The following is a 19,634-nucleotide window of genomic DNA, read 5'->3' on the forward strand; positions in this document are numbered from 1 at the left end:
TACGATCAGATGTGGACTGGAGATCACCGACTCGCTGGGCAGATCAATTTCAACTGTGGCCTTACCACACCACCACTAATAGAGCACTTGGGATTAATAAACCAATAAGTGTCGTCTGGACTTTTTACATGGTGTACCCCTACATTGGTACTCTACATAAAAAGCCAGCTTCCTACGCTGCTCAGGAAAAAGCTTCCGGATTCAGTCTGACGCCTTGAGATAATTCTAAGGTAAGGAATCTGCAGCTAAATAGAGTTTCCACCAATTAAGGCATTACCAAAGGTAAGAAACATGTTTGTTTGTGCCAGTGGTTGCAGGTGGTGCTCACGGGCACTCTTTTAGACAGAGATTTATTAATTCATCACCAGCCTTTGACTCAGAACAAGAGAGGGTAAGGCAACAAAGGGGAGAAAGTGAAAGACAGAAAAAGTGATAAGGGGACAAATGAGCCATGAAACAAAACCTGCAAGTGTGAGATTAAAGGGCAGGGAGACTGTATGGTGGTGCATTGAAGAGTCATGTGGTGAAATCAGGACTAGATAGCCCTGATATTCGACATGACATAAATAACACTCTGCAGCAGCGTGGCATATGTTTGAGGAAACCTTAGGCCTGCTACTTATTATTTTACAAATTAAGCACTGGTCACTTGCTAATGCTAGACGCATTGATGATGGTTGAAGTTATACCACTAACGTTTTGTCTCTAATTAATACATGTGGAACTAGGCTCCCATCATATGATCATATGATAAACAGATGTTTTGATTAATAAAAAAGAATATTGCTTTTACCCAAGTATAACAGTTTCTATTCTGCGCAGTAGCTATTTAGTGACTAAGTAATTTTAATGTGTGAACTGTGATTAAGAATCCAAACAACATAATCCCAAATTGTAATTTATTGTGTTATCACTTCAATCATTGCTTAAAATATATTTAAAACACGTATTTTATATTTAAAACACTTAATTTAAAACGTATCATATTCTACACTTTTATAAAATAATAGTCATTGATTGCAAAGCGCCAAGTGCTAAAGTGTCTGCTGAGAACAAACTTAGAAGAATGTTTTAAATATTCAGTTTCAGGAAAAATCAAACATTTTGCCCTCATTCACTACCGCCCAGTCAGCTGCAGACCTTCAGTGCTGCAGGTATTGGTGTCCCACAGCAAGGACAAAGCAATACTTATGTCAAAGATGAAGGGGCGAAGGCGGCAGCATGCTGCTTCTTCCTGCATGTATGAAAAGTGATGCTGCAGGTATTCTCTGGTGCCATACTCTGTACACAGTTCCTGCTGCAACTGGCTGCTCAAGTACCATCTGCTGCACCACGGAGACCAGCTGTGAGGCAAATAAGCCCAAACCAAAGGTATTTCGTGCCCTTTTCTCCCTTGACAAAATCACCGACGAACAGGATAATCGAAATCTGTAGGCTTTACCAAGCAAGTCCACCCAATCTGCATATTCTGGTATCAATTTAAGATTTGAAACCAAGCATCTCCCAGTCTGAGCGGCAAACGGGTAATCCAATGGTTTTCTGCTTCTGCACAGTGGTAACTTTGAGGCTCAGTGAACGGAGGTCCTTGAATGGACAACATGGTCATGTTTCTGGAATGACTCCTCTCCCCAGCTCTAGCTAACATTCCAGTTAGCAGCAAGAATTTTGCCTTTCCGCAGGTTTCCAGAACTGCCAAATACTCTCCTGGCTGAATGAAGAGAGCTGTAAGTAAAACAAATAATATATACTCTTTTAACTGTTACATTTTATAATATTGTGCATGCTGTTTTGAACTGAAGTTACTGATTTGTAAAATTCGTTTTTTTACGTATTCTTAACATTTTGTACCCCAGAAGTGACGTAGCAGAGTCGCATATATGCAGCACTCTTGCGTGCCAATATCAGTTTCTTAATCTGTATTCTGGGCTCTCAGACACCGAGCACTTAGAAAAATTGCAGGTCATATGTGCTAAAATCCAACTTGGGACTTAATCAACAAGTTACTTACCTTCGGTAACGATATATCTGTAAGAAACATTAGTTAGTTAGATTCCTTACCTTAGAATATCCCCAGGCGTCAGGCTGGATCCGGAAAGATTTTTCATCACCAGTACCCTTGCGCGTCGGTAGATGGCCTCGGTCGACTCCAAGTTCGTCGTTGGCGTTGTGATTGCCAGAATGACTTTGCGGTATCCATTTAGACGCGCCCCTGTGTGCTGAAATCAGTTCTTTACATGACAAACAAGTTACTTACCTTCGGTTACAATATATCTGTAAGAAACATAGGTTAGTTACGGATTCCTCACCTTAGAATTACCCTTAGGCGTCAGTCTGGATCAGGAAAGCTTTTTGTCAGCAGTACCCCTGCGCGTCGGAAGGTGACGTCGGTCGACTCCACTTTCGTCGATGACATCGTGGTCACAAGACTAACGTCGCAGTAGCTACATAGACACCGCCCTCGCGCGCTGATGTCAGTTCTGTACACGACTTTCCACGCCAGAAGCGCAGAGCCATGCAAGACACTGACCACTGGTGCACAAAACTAGGACCCTGAAAGGATAACCTTAACCCTAGAAACCAGTTCGCAGAACGGGGAGGATGGGTGGGGCGGTAAGGAATTTGTATTTGTAATTGAATTTGTAGGGCGCACAGCTACCCGCAAGTGGTCTCCCGGCGCCAATAGATTCAAGGAATACCCGTCATAGATGTTTATAGAGAGAAAAGCCAGGTTTTCAAGTCTTTGCGGAATTTCATAAGAGATGGTTCCAGTTTCAGTGTGGGCGGAAGGGAATTCCACAGTCTGGGGGCAATGTAAGAAAAGGAACAGCCACCCATTCTTGTAAGTTTGAAGCGGGGGATTACAAGATTGCCCTGAGTAGACGATCTGAGGGCACGTAGGGGAGAGTAAGGTTGGACCAGGGCCATGAGATAGCCGGGGGCCCGCCCTTGCTTGATTTTGTGCAGAAAGCAGAGGGCCTTAAATTTAATCCGGTTAATAATGCGGAGCCAGTGAAGGTCACTGAGAAAAGGAGAGATAGAGGATTTCCACGGGACCCTGCAAAGGAGGCGAGCCGCGGAGTTCTGAACCAGCTGAAGTTTGTGCTGGAGCTCATGGGTGATGCCAAGGTAGAGCACATTGCCATAGTCCAGGCGAGAGGTGACTAAAGCCTGGACCGCCTGGCGTCTTGATCCTACTGGGAGCATCCACAGGATTTTACACAACCACCCTAGAATAGAAAAACAAGTGGCCGCTACCTTAACCACCTGATGTCGCATGGAGAGTGCATCATCCATGATGAATCCAAGGTTGGGAGCCTGAGTCACTGGAACAGGCAAGGGGCCCATTTCAGCCGGCCAATGTGAAGGGCCCCAGAGGTGCTTTTGCTTGCCCAGAATGAGCACCTTTCAGGAGATTCGCCTCCATCCACTCTGCAACTCGACCAAGTCCTAGTTTAAGAGCGGACGGGGAGTTGGCAGTGGCAGAAGAGAGAGAGAAAGAATCTGGGTGTCATCGGCGTATGAGTACAAGGAAAGGCCAGAGTCTTCAAAGATGGAAGCAAGGGGTTTCACGTAGATATTAAAAAGCAAAGGGCTAAGTGAAGACCCCTGCGGAACCCCATGCGCCGATGAGCGAACAGAGGAAGAGGCGCCGGACGAGACAACCTGGAAAGTGCGATGGTCAAGAAAAGAGGCCAGCCAGTCAAGAGCAGGGCCAGACACCCCAGCAGTTCTCAGTGCTTTCAGAAGGATGGAGTGTGAGACCGTATCGAAAGCGGCGCTTAAATCTAAAAGAATAAGCGCCGTGGTCTGACCGTGATCAAGATGAAAGCGAAGATTCTCAGTAACCCCCAATAGCGTGGTTTCAGTGGAGAACTGGGCACGGAAGCCTGACTGGGAAGGATGTAAAAACCCAGTGGACTCCACATGAGAAGTAAGATGCAGATTGATATGTCGCTCCAGGATCTTTGAGAACATGGGCAATAAGGAGATAGGCCGGAAGTTGGAGAGTGTTTTGGGATCGGCACCAGGTTTTTTTAAAAGTGGTACTACCAAGGCCCTTTTCCATTCGTTAGGGACAATAGATTCCCGCAAAGAAGAGTTTAGGAGCTCTTGAATAATTAATAGAGCATCAGGCGAGAGTTGTCGAATAATGCTCAACGGAATTGGGTCCGAGGGAGAGCCTGAGTTAACTTTAGTAAGACAGGCAGACAAAGAATTAGGGTCAAGCAAAGGCCATTCAGAGATTAGAATGTCCTGGGATGATGGGATCGGTGAGGCTCGGATGAAGGAGTCTGACAAAGGTATAGAGGAAGCAAGAGACAATGTATTGTAGATAGTTTCGACTTTAGATATAAAAAAGTCAGCAATTTCATTGCATTCTGCTTAGCGCGGGTGGTGCGGGGACAGTATTAGAGCCAGCTAATTTCTTGACCATAGCAAAGAGGGCTTTTGGTCGGTTTATGGCCTTATTAATCGACTGTGAGACAAACAGTGCTTTTGCTTTTCGGCAGGCTTGATGGTATTGCCTGAGTGCTGCACGATAAGTTAGTTTGTCATTTGGTGCGTATGATTTCCGCCATAACCTCTCTAGATGTTTACATTTCGATTTGGTGGCTTTTAACCTCTTCTGTGCCCATGACGAGATAGTCTCGTCATGGAGCACGGTCGCGCTGTGCCCTTGACGAGACTATCTCGTCATGAACCCCACCCACTAATTAAACGCCCGGCACAGGAGGGGGAAAGGGCGTGGCACAGAAGGGGTTAAGGCATCTGTGAACCAAGGGGCGGGAACGAGATGCGAGATGGATGGCCTGAGGCGTGGTGGAAAGTGGTGGTCAATATTGGATGTAAGCCAATGCGAGACTTCCTGAGCCAGAGCAATGCACCCGAGATTGATATTGGGGCAGCTGGCCGTCAAAGAGGCGTTAAAGGCCGGAATGTCTAGCCTGGACCAGGCTCTGAGGTGGTTTTTCGTACCGGGGAGAGGCAGACACCTGTTGAAATCAGCAGGTAAGGTAAAATGAATGGCATAGTGATCAGACCAGTCAAGGGGAAGGGCGGGGTAGGTACAGTCAAGCGGAATATTAGAAAGGACCGGGTCAAGTAGGTGACCAGCCTGATGGGTGGGACCTTTATTGAGGAGTGTTAAGTTGATAGCTTCGCAGTCAGATAAAAATGTGCCACTTAAACGATTCAATGGGTCCTCTAGGTGGAGATTTAGGTCACCTAGGATGGTGAAGTTGGATAACTTCATGACAAGGGGGGCTACGTGGTCTGCGAATGAGATTAGCCACTGTGTGGGTTTGCCAGGGGGACGATAAATGAGTAGGCCTGATAGAATTAGTCGAGGAGAGACAGCCAGCTTGAAGAGTGCAGCTTCACAGTTAGGCAGAGGGACTGCATCTAGTGAGCCAGAGTAGGTGTCTTTAAAAATAATCGCTATGCCCCCTCCTTTACCGGTAGCTCTGTCTTGCCTGACTATTACGTAGCCGGGTGGCAAGGCACAAGCTATGTCAGGGCCAGAATTCGCCTGTAACCAGGTTTCCGTTAGGAACAAGGCATCTGGCTGGGTGGAGGACAGAAAATCAAAAATATGATCACTCTGTTTGGGTAAGGATCTACAGTTTATGCTCCAGAACTTATAGGGAGGAGTAGATGGAACAGGAGATATAGTATGACCAGAGGAGACGAAGTTGCAGTGCAAGCATCTTAAGGACGTTAAAAGTGAGCAATCAAGAGGAGTACAGGAGAAAGAGGTAGCATTAAAGCTGTGAAGCTCCTCAGAAGAGTAGGATACTAAGTGGCCAGAAGTAGAGCCCAGATGGGCAGAGTTACGGGTCACCGGGCGGAGACGGGCTTGCCTTTGGCGCGCCTTCGGCGCTCCCGCTGCGCCCGCCCGCTGCGCGGTCGGGACAGAGACTGCATTTGTAGGAATAAAAGAGGGAGGGGCTAATCCCAGCACAGGTGCGTAGAGAACTCGAGCCCAGCAGCGGCAAGCCCTGCCTCCAGCGCGTCAGCCAGAGACCGTCAGCGCGAGGAGCGGGCGTAGGAGCAGCAGTGCAGGGTGAGTGAAAAGACGTGAATTAAAAACAAAGAGTGCAAGCGCACAACAGCAAGCATACAATTTAAAATTTGTTCAGCAATCTAGCCTCCGGCTTCCGCCTCAGAGGGGTATCACAAAGAATCTGGTGTGAGCGGGAGGAAACTCACGAGTAAGTAGCCAAACTGGGCGGGGCAATCCCAGCACAGGTGCGTAGAGAACTCGAGCCCAGCAGCGGCAAGCCCTGCCTCCAGCGCGTCAGCCAGAGACAGTCAGCGCGAGGAGCGGGCGTAGGAGCAGCAGTGCAGGGTGAGTGAAAAGACGTGAATTAAAAACAAAGAGTGCAAGAGCACAACAGCAACCATACAATTTAAAATTTGTTCAGCAATCTAGCCTCCGGCTTCCGCCTCAGAGGGGTATCACAAAGAATCTGGGGGAATCTATAACTGACTAATGTTTCTTACAGATATATCGTTACCGAAGGTAAGTATCTTGTTCATCTGAAACAAACACGTTAGTTATAGATTCCTTACCTTAGAATAGATACCCCAGCAATACCAACCCTAGAGGTGGGTCTGCGAACTAAGTTCACACCACAAAGTCCTGGAGAACAGAACAGCCAAAATAGCCGTCTCTCCGAACTTGGCTGTCCAGGCAGTAGTACTTGGTGAACGTGTGCAGCAATGCCCACGTAGCTGCCTGACAGATGTCATTAAGGGGGACTCCCCGTCCCAAAGCAGTGGTAGCTGCTGTCGCCCTGGTGGAATGGGCGCGCAGTCCAATTGGAGGCTCCTTTTTGCCAAAGAATAGCAAGCTTTGATGCACAAAACGACCCACCTGAAGATGGTCCCTTTGTATACGGCCTGAGCTTTCTTAGCGCCCACGTAACCAACAAAGAGCTGGTCGTCCACCCAGAATTGTTTGGTGCGATCCAAATAGAAGGAAAACGCACGTTTTGGATCCAGACGGTAGAGCCTCTCTTCCTCTTTTGAAGAAGGCGGGCAAAGTGATGGATTGGCCAATGTGGAAAGAAGTAACCACCCTGGGAAGAAAGGAAGGTCTAGTTCTGAGGACGACCTTGTCTGGAAGAACAGCCAGAAAGGGAGGCTTGGAAGAAAGATCTTGTAGCTCACTCACCCTGCGCGTAGAGGTGATGGCCACCAGAAAGGCAGTTTTCAAAGTTAGAAGCCTGAGAGGACAGTTGTGTAGTGGCTCAAAGGGAGCACATGTAAGATATGTAAGAACCAAGTTCAAGTCCCACTGAGGCATTATGAAGGGAACAGGAGTAAAAAGATGAGTAATGCCTTTAAGGAAGCGATTTACAACAGGGGGCTTGAAAAGAGAAGGTTGATCAGGAAGCCTAAGGAAGGCTGAAATGGTCGAGAGGTACCCCTTCAGCGTGCCCAGAGCAGAGCCCTGCTGGGCCAAAGAAAGGAGGAACAACGGAACCTCAGAAAGAGGGGCGGTTAGGGGATCCACAGCCATTGCTGTGCACCATGCCACAAATTTGTTCCATCTGCAGGTGTATACTGTCTTAGTGGACGGACGCCTGGCTGCCAAGATAACATCACACACTTCCGTAAGCAGGTCAAACGATGTTAACTGCCACCGTTCAATCTCCACGCAAGGAGGTGGAGGCTGGACAGGTTCGGGTGGAGGACCGTCCCCTGCTGATGCGACAGAAGATCATCCCGAAGAGGCAGTCGGATCAGAGGATCAATGGCCATTTTGAGCAGCTCCGGATACAAGACCCTTGGTGCCCAATCCGGAGCCACAAGAATTAGTTGGGCCAGGTCGCGCTTGATCTTCTTCAGCACTCTGGGCAGAAGTGGTACAGGCGGCAAGGCGTATAAAAGACCGCAATTCTACTTGCGACGAAAAGCGTCGCCTAGTGAGTGATGCCTTGGTAAACCCAACGTGCAGAATTGCTGACATTGCACGTTCTCTTCGGTGGCGAATAGATCTAACCAAGGCTCTCCCCACTGTCCTTGCACCACCTCCGAGTGAAGACGCCATTCGTGATCCATCATGCACCTGCGGCTGAGTTTGCCCATCCTGGCGTTCAGGGAAGCTGCCAGGTGTTGCACCACCAGGGATATGCCCTGATGTTCCAGCCATGTCCAGAGGCGGAGGGCCTCCTGATGTAGGGTCCACGACCCCACCCCGCCTTGTTTGTTGCAGTACCACATGGCAGTGGTGTTGTCCATGAACACCTGCACTACTCTTCCCCGGACAGAGGGAAGGAATGCTTTGAGTGCAAGACGAATCGCCCAAAGCTCCAGAACGTTTATGTGTAGCCCGGACTCCGGCAGAGGCCTCTGATCTCCGCCTCCCCCATGTGGCCTCCCCATCCCAGAAGTGATGCATTGGTCACCACTGTGAACTCTGGTTGGGGAAGAGAGAGGGATCTGCCATATACCCAATCCTGGCTCGTTAGCCACCACTGCCATTGGTGCGCAGTGCCCTTTGAGATCTGGACGCAATCAGACAGGTTCCCCTGATGATATGCCCACTGGAACTTCAGGTCCCACTGCAGAGTCCACATATGCCATCTGGCATAGTCCACCAGCAGGAGGCCATCAGGCCCAGTAGGCTGAGGGTCATCCTGACCAAAACCCGGGATAGAGGCTGAAAAATCAGAATCATAGCCCGAATATCCCGGACGCCTGCGAAATCATAGCCCGAATATCCCGGACTCGCTGTTTGGGAGAATAGACACGGAACTGCGTAGTGTCCAGAACCGCTCCGATAAAGAGGAGCTTCTGAGAGGGAGTCAGGTGTGACTTCGGCACGTTGATGGAGAACCCCAGCGAATGCAGGAGGTCGCCCGTAGTCTGGAGGTGGGAGATGACAGCCTGGGGCGTGCCAGCCGTCGAACTAGGGGAAGACTGGAACCCCTGATCTGCACAGATAAGCTGCGACCACGCCATCACTTCCGTGAAAACCTGAGGGGTGCTGGTAAGGCCATAGGGGAGCACAGTAAACTGAAAGTGCTTGTGGCCTACTGTGAACCGTAGGTAACACCTGTGGGCGGGCAGGGCGAGGATGTGAAAATAAGCGTCCTGCACGTCCAACGCTACCATCCAGTCTCCAGAGTCGAGGGCAGACAGGACCTGAGCCAATGTCAACATTTTGAACTTCTCCTTCCAGATAAAGCGGTTTACGTTCCTTTGATCCAAGATAGGACGCAGGTCCTTGTCCTTCTTGGGCACCAGAAAGTAGTGCAAATAACAACCACGCCCTACTTCTGGGGCAGGAACTTGTTCGATAGCTCCCTTGGCCAATAGACCCGTAACTTCCTGGTGGAGAAGGGCCAAGTGATCCTCCGACATGCAATTGAATTGAGAAGGCAAGGATGGAGGGGTAGTCTCGAAGGGGAGGGAGTAGCCCCTTCAGACTATCTGCAAAACCCACATGTCCAACGTGATGTTGAGCCACGGGGGAAGGCGATGGCGAATCCTGCCAGCCGCGGACGGCTTCAAGAACCGCTGCCTCCGTCTCCGACAACGTCCTTCTTCCAGGCCACAAGGGCGTCACTCGCCTGTTGGTAAGTGTCGCAGTTTGTCCCCGAGGCCCGGTCCCTGGCCTGTTGGGGGCGTGGGTTCGCCGCGGGTGGTGCGGCCCCGCGCCTCGCCATCCTATCCGCTGCTCCCCGGCGCGGGGGTGACCAGAGCCCAGATGGAGGCCTATGCGGCGGGCTTGCAGGCCTCTTTGGCTCTTCCTTCTCTTCCTGGGACGTCTGCGGATCCCTTGCCGCGTGCGGGGACTTCTGCGGTGTCGCCGGCGGCTCCAGCCCCGGCGCTGATAGGTTCGGATCTAGGGTCGGAGCCGTCCTGGGCAAGAGTGGTACAGGCAGAAAGGCTTACAGCAGGCCTGAGCTCCACTTGCGACGAAAAGCCCTGCAGAGCGATAGCTGCCTTGTAAACTCCAGCACCCAGTACTGTGGACACCGCGCGTTCTCTTCGGAGGCAAACAAGTCCAACCAAGGTTCTCACCACTACTGAAGGTTCTCACCACTACTGAAAGAGACCTTGCACCACCTCCAACTGGAGATGCCATTTGTGATTCGCTAGACATCGTTCGTCTGCCCTGGTGTTCAGAGAACCTGCCAGGTGTTGAACCACCAGGGTTATGTATGCCCTGCTGTTCCAGCTATGTTCAGAGACACAGGGCCTCGCGACCCTACTCTGCTTATTGCAGTACCACATGGCGGTGGTGTTGTCCGTGAACACTTGCACTAGCTTCCCTTTGACAGTGGAAAAAAAGGCTTTCAATGCCAATCGAATCGCTCTGAGCACCGCAAATGTATAAGGAGGCCCGACACTGCCTGAGACCAGTGTCTCCTAATCTCCACCTCACCCAAATGGTCGCCCCATCCCAGGAGTGACGCATCTGTCACAACTGTGAGATCCGATTGGGGAAGGGAGAGGGTGTCTGGCGTTGACCCAATCGCGGTTCAACCACCACTGCAGATCTTTTGCAGTTCCTTCTTAGATCTGACCCACATACGTGAGATTTCTCTGCTGCTGTGCCCACTGGAACTTCAAGTCCCACTGTAGAGCCCGCATATGCCACCTGGCATGCTTTACCTACAGGAGGCCATGAGGCCCAACAGCCTCAGAGTCGGTCTCATTGAAATCCAGAATAGAGGCTGAAACATCGGAATCATAACCTGAATATCCTAAACTCGCTGCTCGGGAGGATAGGCCGGAACCTGCACTGTGTCCAGAACAGCTCCGATGAAAAGGAGCATCTGAGAAGGAGTCAGGTGTGACTTCGGCACGTTTATAAGGAACCCCAGCGAATTCAGGAGGTTCGCCAGAACTGAACTAGAGTGAGCATCTTGAATTTCCCCTTCTTGAGGAAGGGATTGAGCCAATGCCTACTTCTGAACCCGGGACCCTTTCTATAGCTCCCTAGGCCAAAAGAACTGCAGTCTTAAATGATCCTCCTTCAGCTGTTCCTGATTTGGCAGAATTGGAGGAGGAAAGGAAAGGAAGAGAATAGCCCTCCTGAATGATTTCCAAGACCCATTTATCCGATGTATGGACCTCCACTGGGGGAGATGATGATGAATTCTCCCACCCACTGGAGTGGTGTGGTCTTGCAGAGTCAGACTAGGAGTGCTTGGAGTTTGCGGCTGCGAGGGCAGAGAGGTCGACCACTTCTGGCTTCCATTCCTAGGTCGGAATAAACCGTGTCCACGTCCCTGCATACCTTGAGAAGCCTGTGCAGGACTGTGGCTTGGATAGGGCTGACGCGACGGAAAACCCCTTCCGTTGCCAAGAAAGGTAGACTGGCCTGGAGGAGTAGAAGAGAGGCCCAAGGATATGGCCGTAGCTCGAGAGTCCTTGAACCTCACTAGGGCCGAATCTGCCTTTTCTCTAAAAAGGCGGGTTCCATCAAAGGGCATGTCCATCAGATTTGCCTGGACATCACCCGCGGAGCCAGTTGTTCTAAGCTAGGGTTGCGCCTCAAGGCCACTGTCATGGAAATCGATCTGCCCAGCGAATCAGTAGCATCAAGGCCATACCTTATGGTGAATTTTGCTGCATCTCTCCTGTCCTTAACTGCCTGACAGTGCAGAGCCTGGGACTTTTAGCAGTGTACAACTGTCTCTTAAAGGGAGTGGGAGAAACGGCTCAATAAGCATGCAGTATTCACCGACTGCAATGCCACGCTGGAGGAAGAAAAAAATTTCTTTCCAAGTGAATCCAGCCTCTAGGATTCCCTATAGGGAGGCGCGGAAGGGAACGCACCCTGGGATGTGGTGGTCTGCACCACCAAATTTTCAGGGTTGGGGTGTTGGCTGAGGAACTGTGGGTCACCCGGAGCTGGGCAATGGTGGGGTGCAATTGTCCTATTCACAGGAGCCCCCGTGCTAGGCTTGGGCCACATGCCTAGAAGGACATCAGTTAGTGCTTTATTAAAGGGTAAAAGGGGTTCTGAGGTGGAAACCCCAGGCTGAAGCACTTCAGTCAGGAGATTAGTCCTGACCCCCACTGAGGGCAGCTCCGGTCCAAAGACCTTGGCTGCCCTCTTGACCACCATGGCATAAGATGCACCCACCTCCTCCGTAGCCACAGTTGACAGAGAGAGCATGCCAGTATCTGGAGAAGTATCCAGTCCAACGGCTTCCCCAAGATCCCCATACCAGTCTAACGGCTCTGCAGAGTCATCCTGGTGTTCCAGAGGGTCCATAGACTCTTCCTATTCCTCGCCCGAGCCTAACACGTCCACAAAGTGTTCAGGCGACAAGACATAAGCCCTGGGTTCAATTGACGTTGAGCGACATCATTCCGACTCTGTGTCATTTGGGATAAGGATGGGACTGGCACCGCAGATTGGCATCAGCGGCGCCGACTTCAGATCTGACGCCGGGGGTGGTCGCGGTGGCACGACCAGCATCGACCCTGGATCTCTGAGGCCCCACCGGTGCCCTAACTGGAGCTGATGGCGTCCAATCAGATGTAGCCCCTTCTGACCCTGCGGGCCCGAATGCTCAACCGAGGGGTTGGCCCGCTCAAATACGCAGCACATGGCCTCATAGAACTCTTTTATCTGAGCGGGGGTCGCTCTGGCTCCTGGAAAGGGAGGGACGTGCAAAGTCGACCCTTGCTCCGTAGAGCCGTGCCTAGAGCGTCAGTGCTCCTTACCTCCATCGTCAACGAACGACAGTCGAGATGAAGATAAAGTCTGCTTGGAGTTCTTCTTGTGCCTCTTCCCCGAGTATCCAGACGACCTTGAATAGGACGAAGAAGACTTTCGGCTCCAAGAGCGCTCCTGCAACCTCCTCTTCCTCGATCTAGACCTCTGCGGAGTCTGAGTCCCCCCCCCCCCCGGAACACCAGACAGAGGACCAAGGCGGACAGAAGCGCAAAACCGCCATAACGCAATGCCGCAGAAAGTAGGCCAGCGACACAGCGATCCAGGAGAAGGATGGACCGGGGCGCAACACAAGCCACTCCAAAACCATCAGCAAGAAGATCGCACCAGCGACATACCGTGACGCCACGGAGAGCAGAAGTCCGAAGGACAACCACACCTTCCCAGCACATGAAAAAGCTATATAATAGCTACCAGTACCCCACATAGGGCATGTCACGTCCCAGCACATGGGAACCCTCATAGGAAAAAGTTTCCGCAGCAGAGGACAAACAAAGACTTGCGGAGAAAACCGCAGACGGCTTGCCATCAGCCAATAAAGAAAACACAGAAGGCCTAATTTCAGGGCCAACACGGCTTACCAACAGCCAAAACCACTAAACAAAACAGGGCCGGACCTGCAGCCAACAGCACCAAGGTCCTAACAAAAGGATCCGAAGGCACATGAACCACACAGAACAAACAACCAGGGGTACGCTCTACAAGGCCCCCGGAAAACATAGGAAGGACACCTCCCAAAACACAGACCGACTCACCGGTCACGGAGGAGGAGGAGGAGGAGGACAAAGCCCCGCAAGAAACCTCTGAATGGCAGAATCCGCAGGGGCGTGGAATAAAAGAGTGCCATCAAAAGGAAGGTCCACCAACCATTCCCTCATGTACTCTGGGAAGACACTATCCCGGAGCCAGGCATGCAGACAAAGGGCCACCGAAGAAGCCATGGTACGACCAAGCACGTCCGAAACGTCCAGAGCCGAGCGAAGAATAAAGGCCGCCAGCTCCCGGCCATCCAACACGTGGTGCCTGAGATCAACACAGGCACCCTCCTGAGAAGCGGCCGACATAAGGGACTCCGCCGAGTCCCACAAGCAAGAAGTGGCCCTTGCTAAGACACAAAGAGTGTTAAGGGCCCGCAAAGCCACACTGGTGGAGGCGAAGATATTGCGCCCCCAGGAATCCAACCAGTGGGCCTCCCGTGACAGGGGAGACAACACCGATGGCAGGGAGGGAAAGACTGTCTGTAAAAGAGGCACCCTAGTAGAGGGGTGGAAGGAAAGACAGACAGGGTCATGCGGCGCAGGACAGTGGCGGTGCAGAAGTGGCTGGGGCACCGGATCCCCCGTGGCGGGCCGCCCCCAAAAGAGACGTGTGGAGCGAAGCCTGAAAGGGAAGAAGCAGCTCCCGACCCCCATAACCCTGATGGAGGACCTCCAGAAGATGATCCGTGGGGAAATGGGCAGCTGGATCGCCCATGCGCAAGATCCTCGCCGCCGTGGAGACAGCCCGAGCGAAGGCAGCACCGGCCTCCGTAGGGCCCGTGGGGAGAAAGCAGTTCCTCGGTTGGCGACGGTTGCAAGCTAAGGTGGCCGTCCCCTAGGCCAACCGGAGGAAGGAAAGGCCAGTCCTGTAACTCCAGTTCTGTAGTAGGGGTATCTCTGTTATAGTCATAATCTATGAATAGTCCCGCCCATGTGCGGGGACCCCGGAGCAATCAAAATATCTCTTAAGCTGTCCTGCATTTGCAAACCTGCAAAGACACTTAAGAGACAGACAAAAATAATACAGCCTAAGAACAACATGGCTGCACTGGCCAGCACTTCCTCTGAAGTGAACACAAAAGCCAAAATAAAGTTTAAATGTCATTTTTATTCACATCTGACATGTTCCTTTATTGTATCACACTCCCTTCACCAAAATCCCTTTAAACAATAGAGAGGAAGGGGTGGACAGACAAGCCCTATAGGCTGTCATTATGTGTCTGCTAAAGGGATACCGTGCCTTTAAGAAACTCTCCAGAGACCCCCGGTATCCCAGGATGCACAGCCAAAGCAAGTTACTTTCAGTTCTTTTTTCCGGCTCCTGCTTGCAGGACCCTGGAGCTTGAGCTCTACCCTTTTGGGTGGATATTTGGATAAAATTTGATATTTTTGGATACCCGCTCCGGTGGGGGAAAGTATTCAACACTACCTGGCAGAGTGGAGGACAATAACTCAGGACAAGTGGGTGCTGAATATTGTTTGCAATGGATACAGTCTTCGTTTCACCAGCCCGCCTCCACAGATTCCACCAGTGCGCTCTCCCTACATGATGATGAGATGGCCCGCATGGAGGCGGAAACCCTGACGGCTGTCGGGTTGGAGAAGGCCGAGAAGAAGAAGCGCCCGTTCCAGAGGCGGTTCGGGTCTACGGGCAGAGGGCGTGGGCAGGGTTCGGGACATCAGCAGCACCAACAGCAGCAGTTCCGGAAGCCCTTCCAGAAACGCCAGAGGGGTAGAGGAGGCCAGCAGGCGGCTACCACTACCAAGGGCCCGGCCGGGTCTCGGCCCTGAGCGACTACTTCCCCCTCAACCGTTACCCACTCCAGTGGGGGGAAGCATTCAACTTTTTCCGGCAGAGTGGAGAAAAATTACTCAGGACAAGTGGGTGCTGAATATTGTTTGCAATGGATACAGTCTTCGGTTTATCAGCCCGCCTCCAGCGATTCCGCCGGTAAGCTCTCAGTTCCAGCTGGGAGAGCTCCAGGCGGAGGCAGACATCTTGTTGAGAAAAAAGGCGGTAGAAGAGGTACTTCTGTCTCAAAGGGGAAGAGGTCTGTACTCTTGGTTCTTCCTCGTTCGCAAGAAGGACAAGAACGAGTTCAGGCCCATTCTGGATTAGCGACAGGCAAACAAATGGATTCGCAGAGAGAAGTTTCGCATGCTATCGTTGCATCAGATTTACCCTCAGCTGCAACGGGGAGACTGGCTCTGTGCCATAGATCTACAGGATGTGTACTTCCATGTGCCCATAGCACGGAAGCACAGGAAGTTCCTGCGATTCCAAGTCGGCGCCAATCACTATCAATACACAGTACTGCCATTCGGGCTAAAGTCTGCGCCCAGGACCTTCTCGAAGTGCATGGCGGTGGTGGCGGCACATCTGCGAAGGAACAAGGTGTTTGTCTACCCGTATCTGGACGATTGGCTGATCAAGGCATCATCCTACTCGGAAGCGCAAGAACACTTCCGGTGGACGTGCGCTCTCTTGCACAAGCTGGGGTTACACGTCAACATGTCCAAATCGGTCCCGACTCCGGTCCAGTGCATACAGTACCTGGGAGCCTCCATCGATACGCGGTCAGCAAGCGTGTCTCCTTCGGAGGAGAGACGGTTATCACTCCTTCGGAAGGCTCAGGACCTCAGGACTGCTCCATCGACGACAGTGAGGAAGGTGTCTTCGCTACTGGGATCGATGGCCTCCTGTATCTTCCTCACGCCTCACGCACGGCTACACATGAGACCACTGCAGGAGTGCTTGGAGGATCAGTGGGATCAGAGGACAGGTTCTTGGGACGACAAGATACGACTGTCTCTACATGCTCTTCAGTCTCTGAAGTGGTGGTGTTCGGCGGAAAACCTCCTCAAGGGGGTTCCCTTCCACGAAGGACATTCCCACGAAGAGTGTCGTGACGGATGCGTCTCTCCAAGGCTGGGGAGCGCATTCCGGGGACTTGCAGATTCAAGGAAATTGGTCTCCTTTGGAATCGACGTACCACATCAATTTCCTGGAACTCAGATCTGTCTTCCTGGCACTGAAGGCCTTCCTTCCGTCCTTCCAGACCAACTCGCTGCTGATACAGACGGACAATACAACCACGATGTATTACCTCAACAAGCAGGGGGGGTCGAGGTCGCGCACTCTGTCGCAGGAGGCGCAGGCGATCTGGCACTGGCTTCTGGCCCGAGGACTGACGATTACGGCCACGCATCTGCCAGGGGTGCAGAATGCTCAGGCGGACGCCTTGAGCAGGCTGATTCAGGAAAACCACGAATGGGTCATAAACGACGAAGTACTAGGAGAAGTCTTCGCAAGGTGGGGGACTCCAGACGTAGATCTGTTCGCCACCACCGAAAACAGCAAATGCCGAGACTTCGCATCCAGGTACTACCAGCGGGGGACGCTGGGGAATGCGTTATGGATCGATTGGTCGAACAGCTTTCTGTATGCTTTTCCACCCATTCCCCTGATTCCGGCTGTGCTCATCAAGCTGTCCCAGTCCAGGGCGCGGATGATCCTGATCGCCCCGGAATGGCCCAGGCAGTGGTGGTTCACGGACCTACTTCACCGGTCTCTCCTTCCTCACATACGGTTGCCGTGCAGGCCGGACCTTCTCACGAAGTTCGGGGGGCGGATGGTGCACCCCAACCTCTCGTCTTTGAGTTTGGCGGCATGGCTCCTGAAATAGTGCAATATGGCCATCTGAATCTACCAGACGATTGTATGGACATACTGAAGGAGTCTAAACGACCTTCCACTAGGACATCCTATGCCTACAAGTGGAAGAGGTTCTGTATCTGGTGTAAGTCCAAGAACTTTGATCCGACGACATGTAAGGAAGGAAGATGTCATCCTTCCGTACCTTTTACATCTGGCGCAGTCTGGCCTTAATTTCCATTCCATTAAGGTTCATCTGGCTGCTTTGACTGCTTACAGGAAATGCCCTTCACAGACTTCCTTCTTTCAGATCCCTGTGGTCAAGGATTTTTTGGAAGGCTTGAAGAAAGTGTTTCCTCCCGTCAGACTTCCCTCGCCTTCCTGGGACTTGAATGTGGTGCTGTCCAGACTGATGAAGGAGCCTTTTGAACCCATTCACAAGGCTTCATTGCAGCACCTATCCTGGAAGGCGGCGTTCCTAGTGGCCATTACATCGGCCCGCAGGGTGAGTGAACTTCAGGCATTATGTTGTCAAGAACCTTATACTGTATTTCATGCTGCTAAGGTTGTGATGCGTACTCACCCTAAATTTCTTCCTAAGGTTATCTCTGATTTTCATGTCAACCAGACCATAACTTTACCTACGTTCTTTCAGAATCCCTCTTCGCCAGCGGAAAGGTCTTTCCATTCCCTGGATGTTCGGAGGGTGTTGAAATTTTATCTGGATAAGACCAAGGATATTCGTAGGTCTGACCAATTGTTTGTTAATTATGGATCAGTCAGGACCGGTCTCGTGACCTCTAAGCAGTCCATTTCTCGGTGGATTGTGTCCTGCATACAATTGTGTTATCAAAAGGCTAATAAGACCTTAGGGGGTAAACCTAAGGCTCATTCCACCAGGGGCAAAGCTGCCACGACGGCTTTGCTGCGTAATGTTCCTATTGCGGAAATCTGCAAGGCGGCCACTTGGAAGTCGGTCCATACCTTTGCTGCGCATTACTGTCTGGACTCGGATGCCAGCAGATGCTCAGGTTGGGCAGGCTTCGCTGCGAAATTTGTTCGCACAGTAGTGGTTTTGTCTTGTTTGTTCTCCACCGCTGTTGTTGTGTGGGGATGGGCTTGCCATTCTATTCACTAGATTATGACTATACACAGAGATCCCCTACTACAGAAGGAGTAGTTTCTTTTCTGTAACTCCAGTTCTGTAGTAGGGGTATCTCTGTGATAGTCATAAGCGCCCGCCCTCCTCCCCAGTGGAGAGATAATTATTCATATGAAGAATGCTACAGGTCTGGCGTGCTACGCCTTCAAAAAGAACTGAAAGTAAAAGGGACCTGCTGGGGATACTGGGGAAAGTTCTGGAAATCTGGAAAGTTTTCTTAAAGGCACAGTATCCTGTTCTAAGCCACATAATGGCAGCCTATGGGGCTTGTCTGTCCACTCCTTCCTCTCTATCATTCCAGAGGCTTTTGCTGGTAGAGGCAGGGTTTTTTCCTATGTGGAGAAAAGCTGGACAGGCAGTGCTGTTTGTGGATGTTGGTGGAATTCTAGTTGAAGTACTGGACAGTGTAGCCTGTGGGTATAGGCTGCATTATCTGTCTTTAAATTAAATTCTCTCTTAAAGGTGCATGCAGGTCTGCATGATTTGTCACCTTTAGAGATTATTTTTTTATTGCTCCGGGGTCCACGCACATGGGCGGGACTATTCACTAGATTGACTATAACAGAGATACCCCTACTACAGAACTGGAGTTACAGAAAAGAAACTACTCCTTACTTACCTGTACACTGTGGTTCTACGATATTGATATCTTTCATATATTCACATGCTTGTATCTTCCCCGTCGTCATGGTGGGAGTATCGCGGTAGTTAGAAAAGAAGTACCATAGGAGTACATAGAAACCACCAAAAGGAAAGAAAAACTTTAACATTCGTCAGCATCTTTATGTAGGTCCAAACTTTAACCAATCAGAGCCAGCCCTAGAACTCAACTCCCCAGCAGAGCCACCAGACCTCAGATGTCGTGCACACGTGTGCTAAGGTTAAAAAATAAAGTGGCAAGCCTAGACGGGAAAGAGGGAGGGCCGCATGTGAATCTATGAAAGACATCAATACTAGAGAACCACAGTGTACAGGTAAGTAACTTGTTTTTTCTCCAGCATTGAATCTTTCATAGATTCACATGCTTGTATCAGAGTAGTTAGCAGTGTCATTCCTTAAATTTGCGACTAGGCAAAGACCTCCATATGCAATAAAAGTAAATATATTCAAACATACCAATACATATGAATCATGAAATCCAAGTAAATCATTAAATAGCAAATAAATCTGTGAAAAACCAAATACAAGAGATAAATAGAAGTGGTAGATACGAAAGACTGTACCTTAAGCAAACAGATGTCTCAGTACAGCTTGACCCACTGGAGCATCCGCTCTCCATGCCGAGTCTAGTCAGTAATGCTTGGTGAATGTATGCACGTTAGACCATGTTGCCACTCTACAAATGTCTGGAAG

General features: G+C 50.8%; 1 protein-coding gene across 1 annotated transcript in view; it reads right to left on the reverse strand.

The window, feature by feature from the left end:
• Positions 1-882: 882 nt before the first annotated feature.
• Positions 883-19,634, reverse strand: part of PMFBP1 (polyamine modulated factor 1 binding protein 1) — a 2,019,859-nt gene continuing 2,001,107 nt past the window's right edge. The window contains exon 45 of the mRNA XM_085636957.1: positions 883-1,722. Within this exon, the coding sequence (XP_085493083.1) occupies positions 1,635-1,722 (88 nt within the window). The 3' untranslated portion in view covers positions 883-1,634. The remainder of the gene's footprint in view (positions 1,723-19,634) is intronic.

Source organism: Triturus cristatus, chromosome 12 (assembly GCF_964204655.1).
Source record: "Triturus cristatus chromosome 12, aTriCri1.1, whole genome shotgun sequence".
In the NCBI taxonomy this organism is placed as follows: Eukaryota; Metazoa; Chordata; class Amphibia; order Caudata; family Salamandridae; genus Triturus; species Triturus cristatus.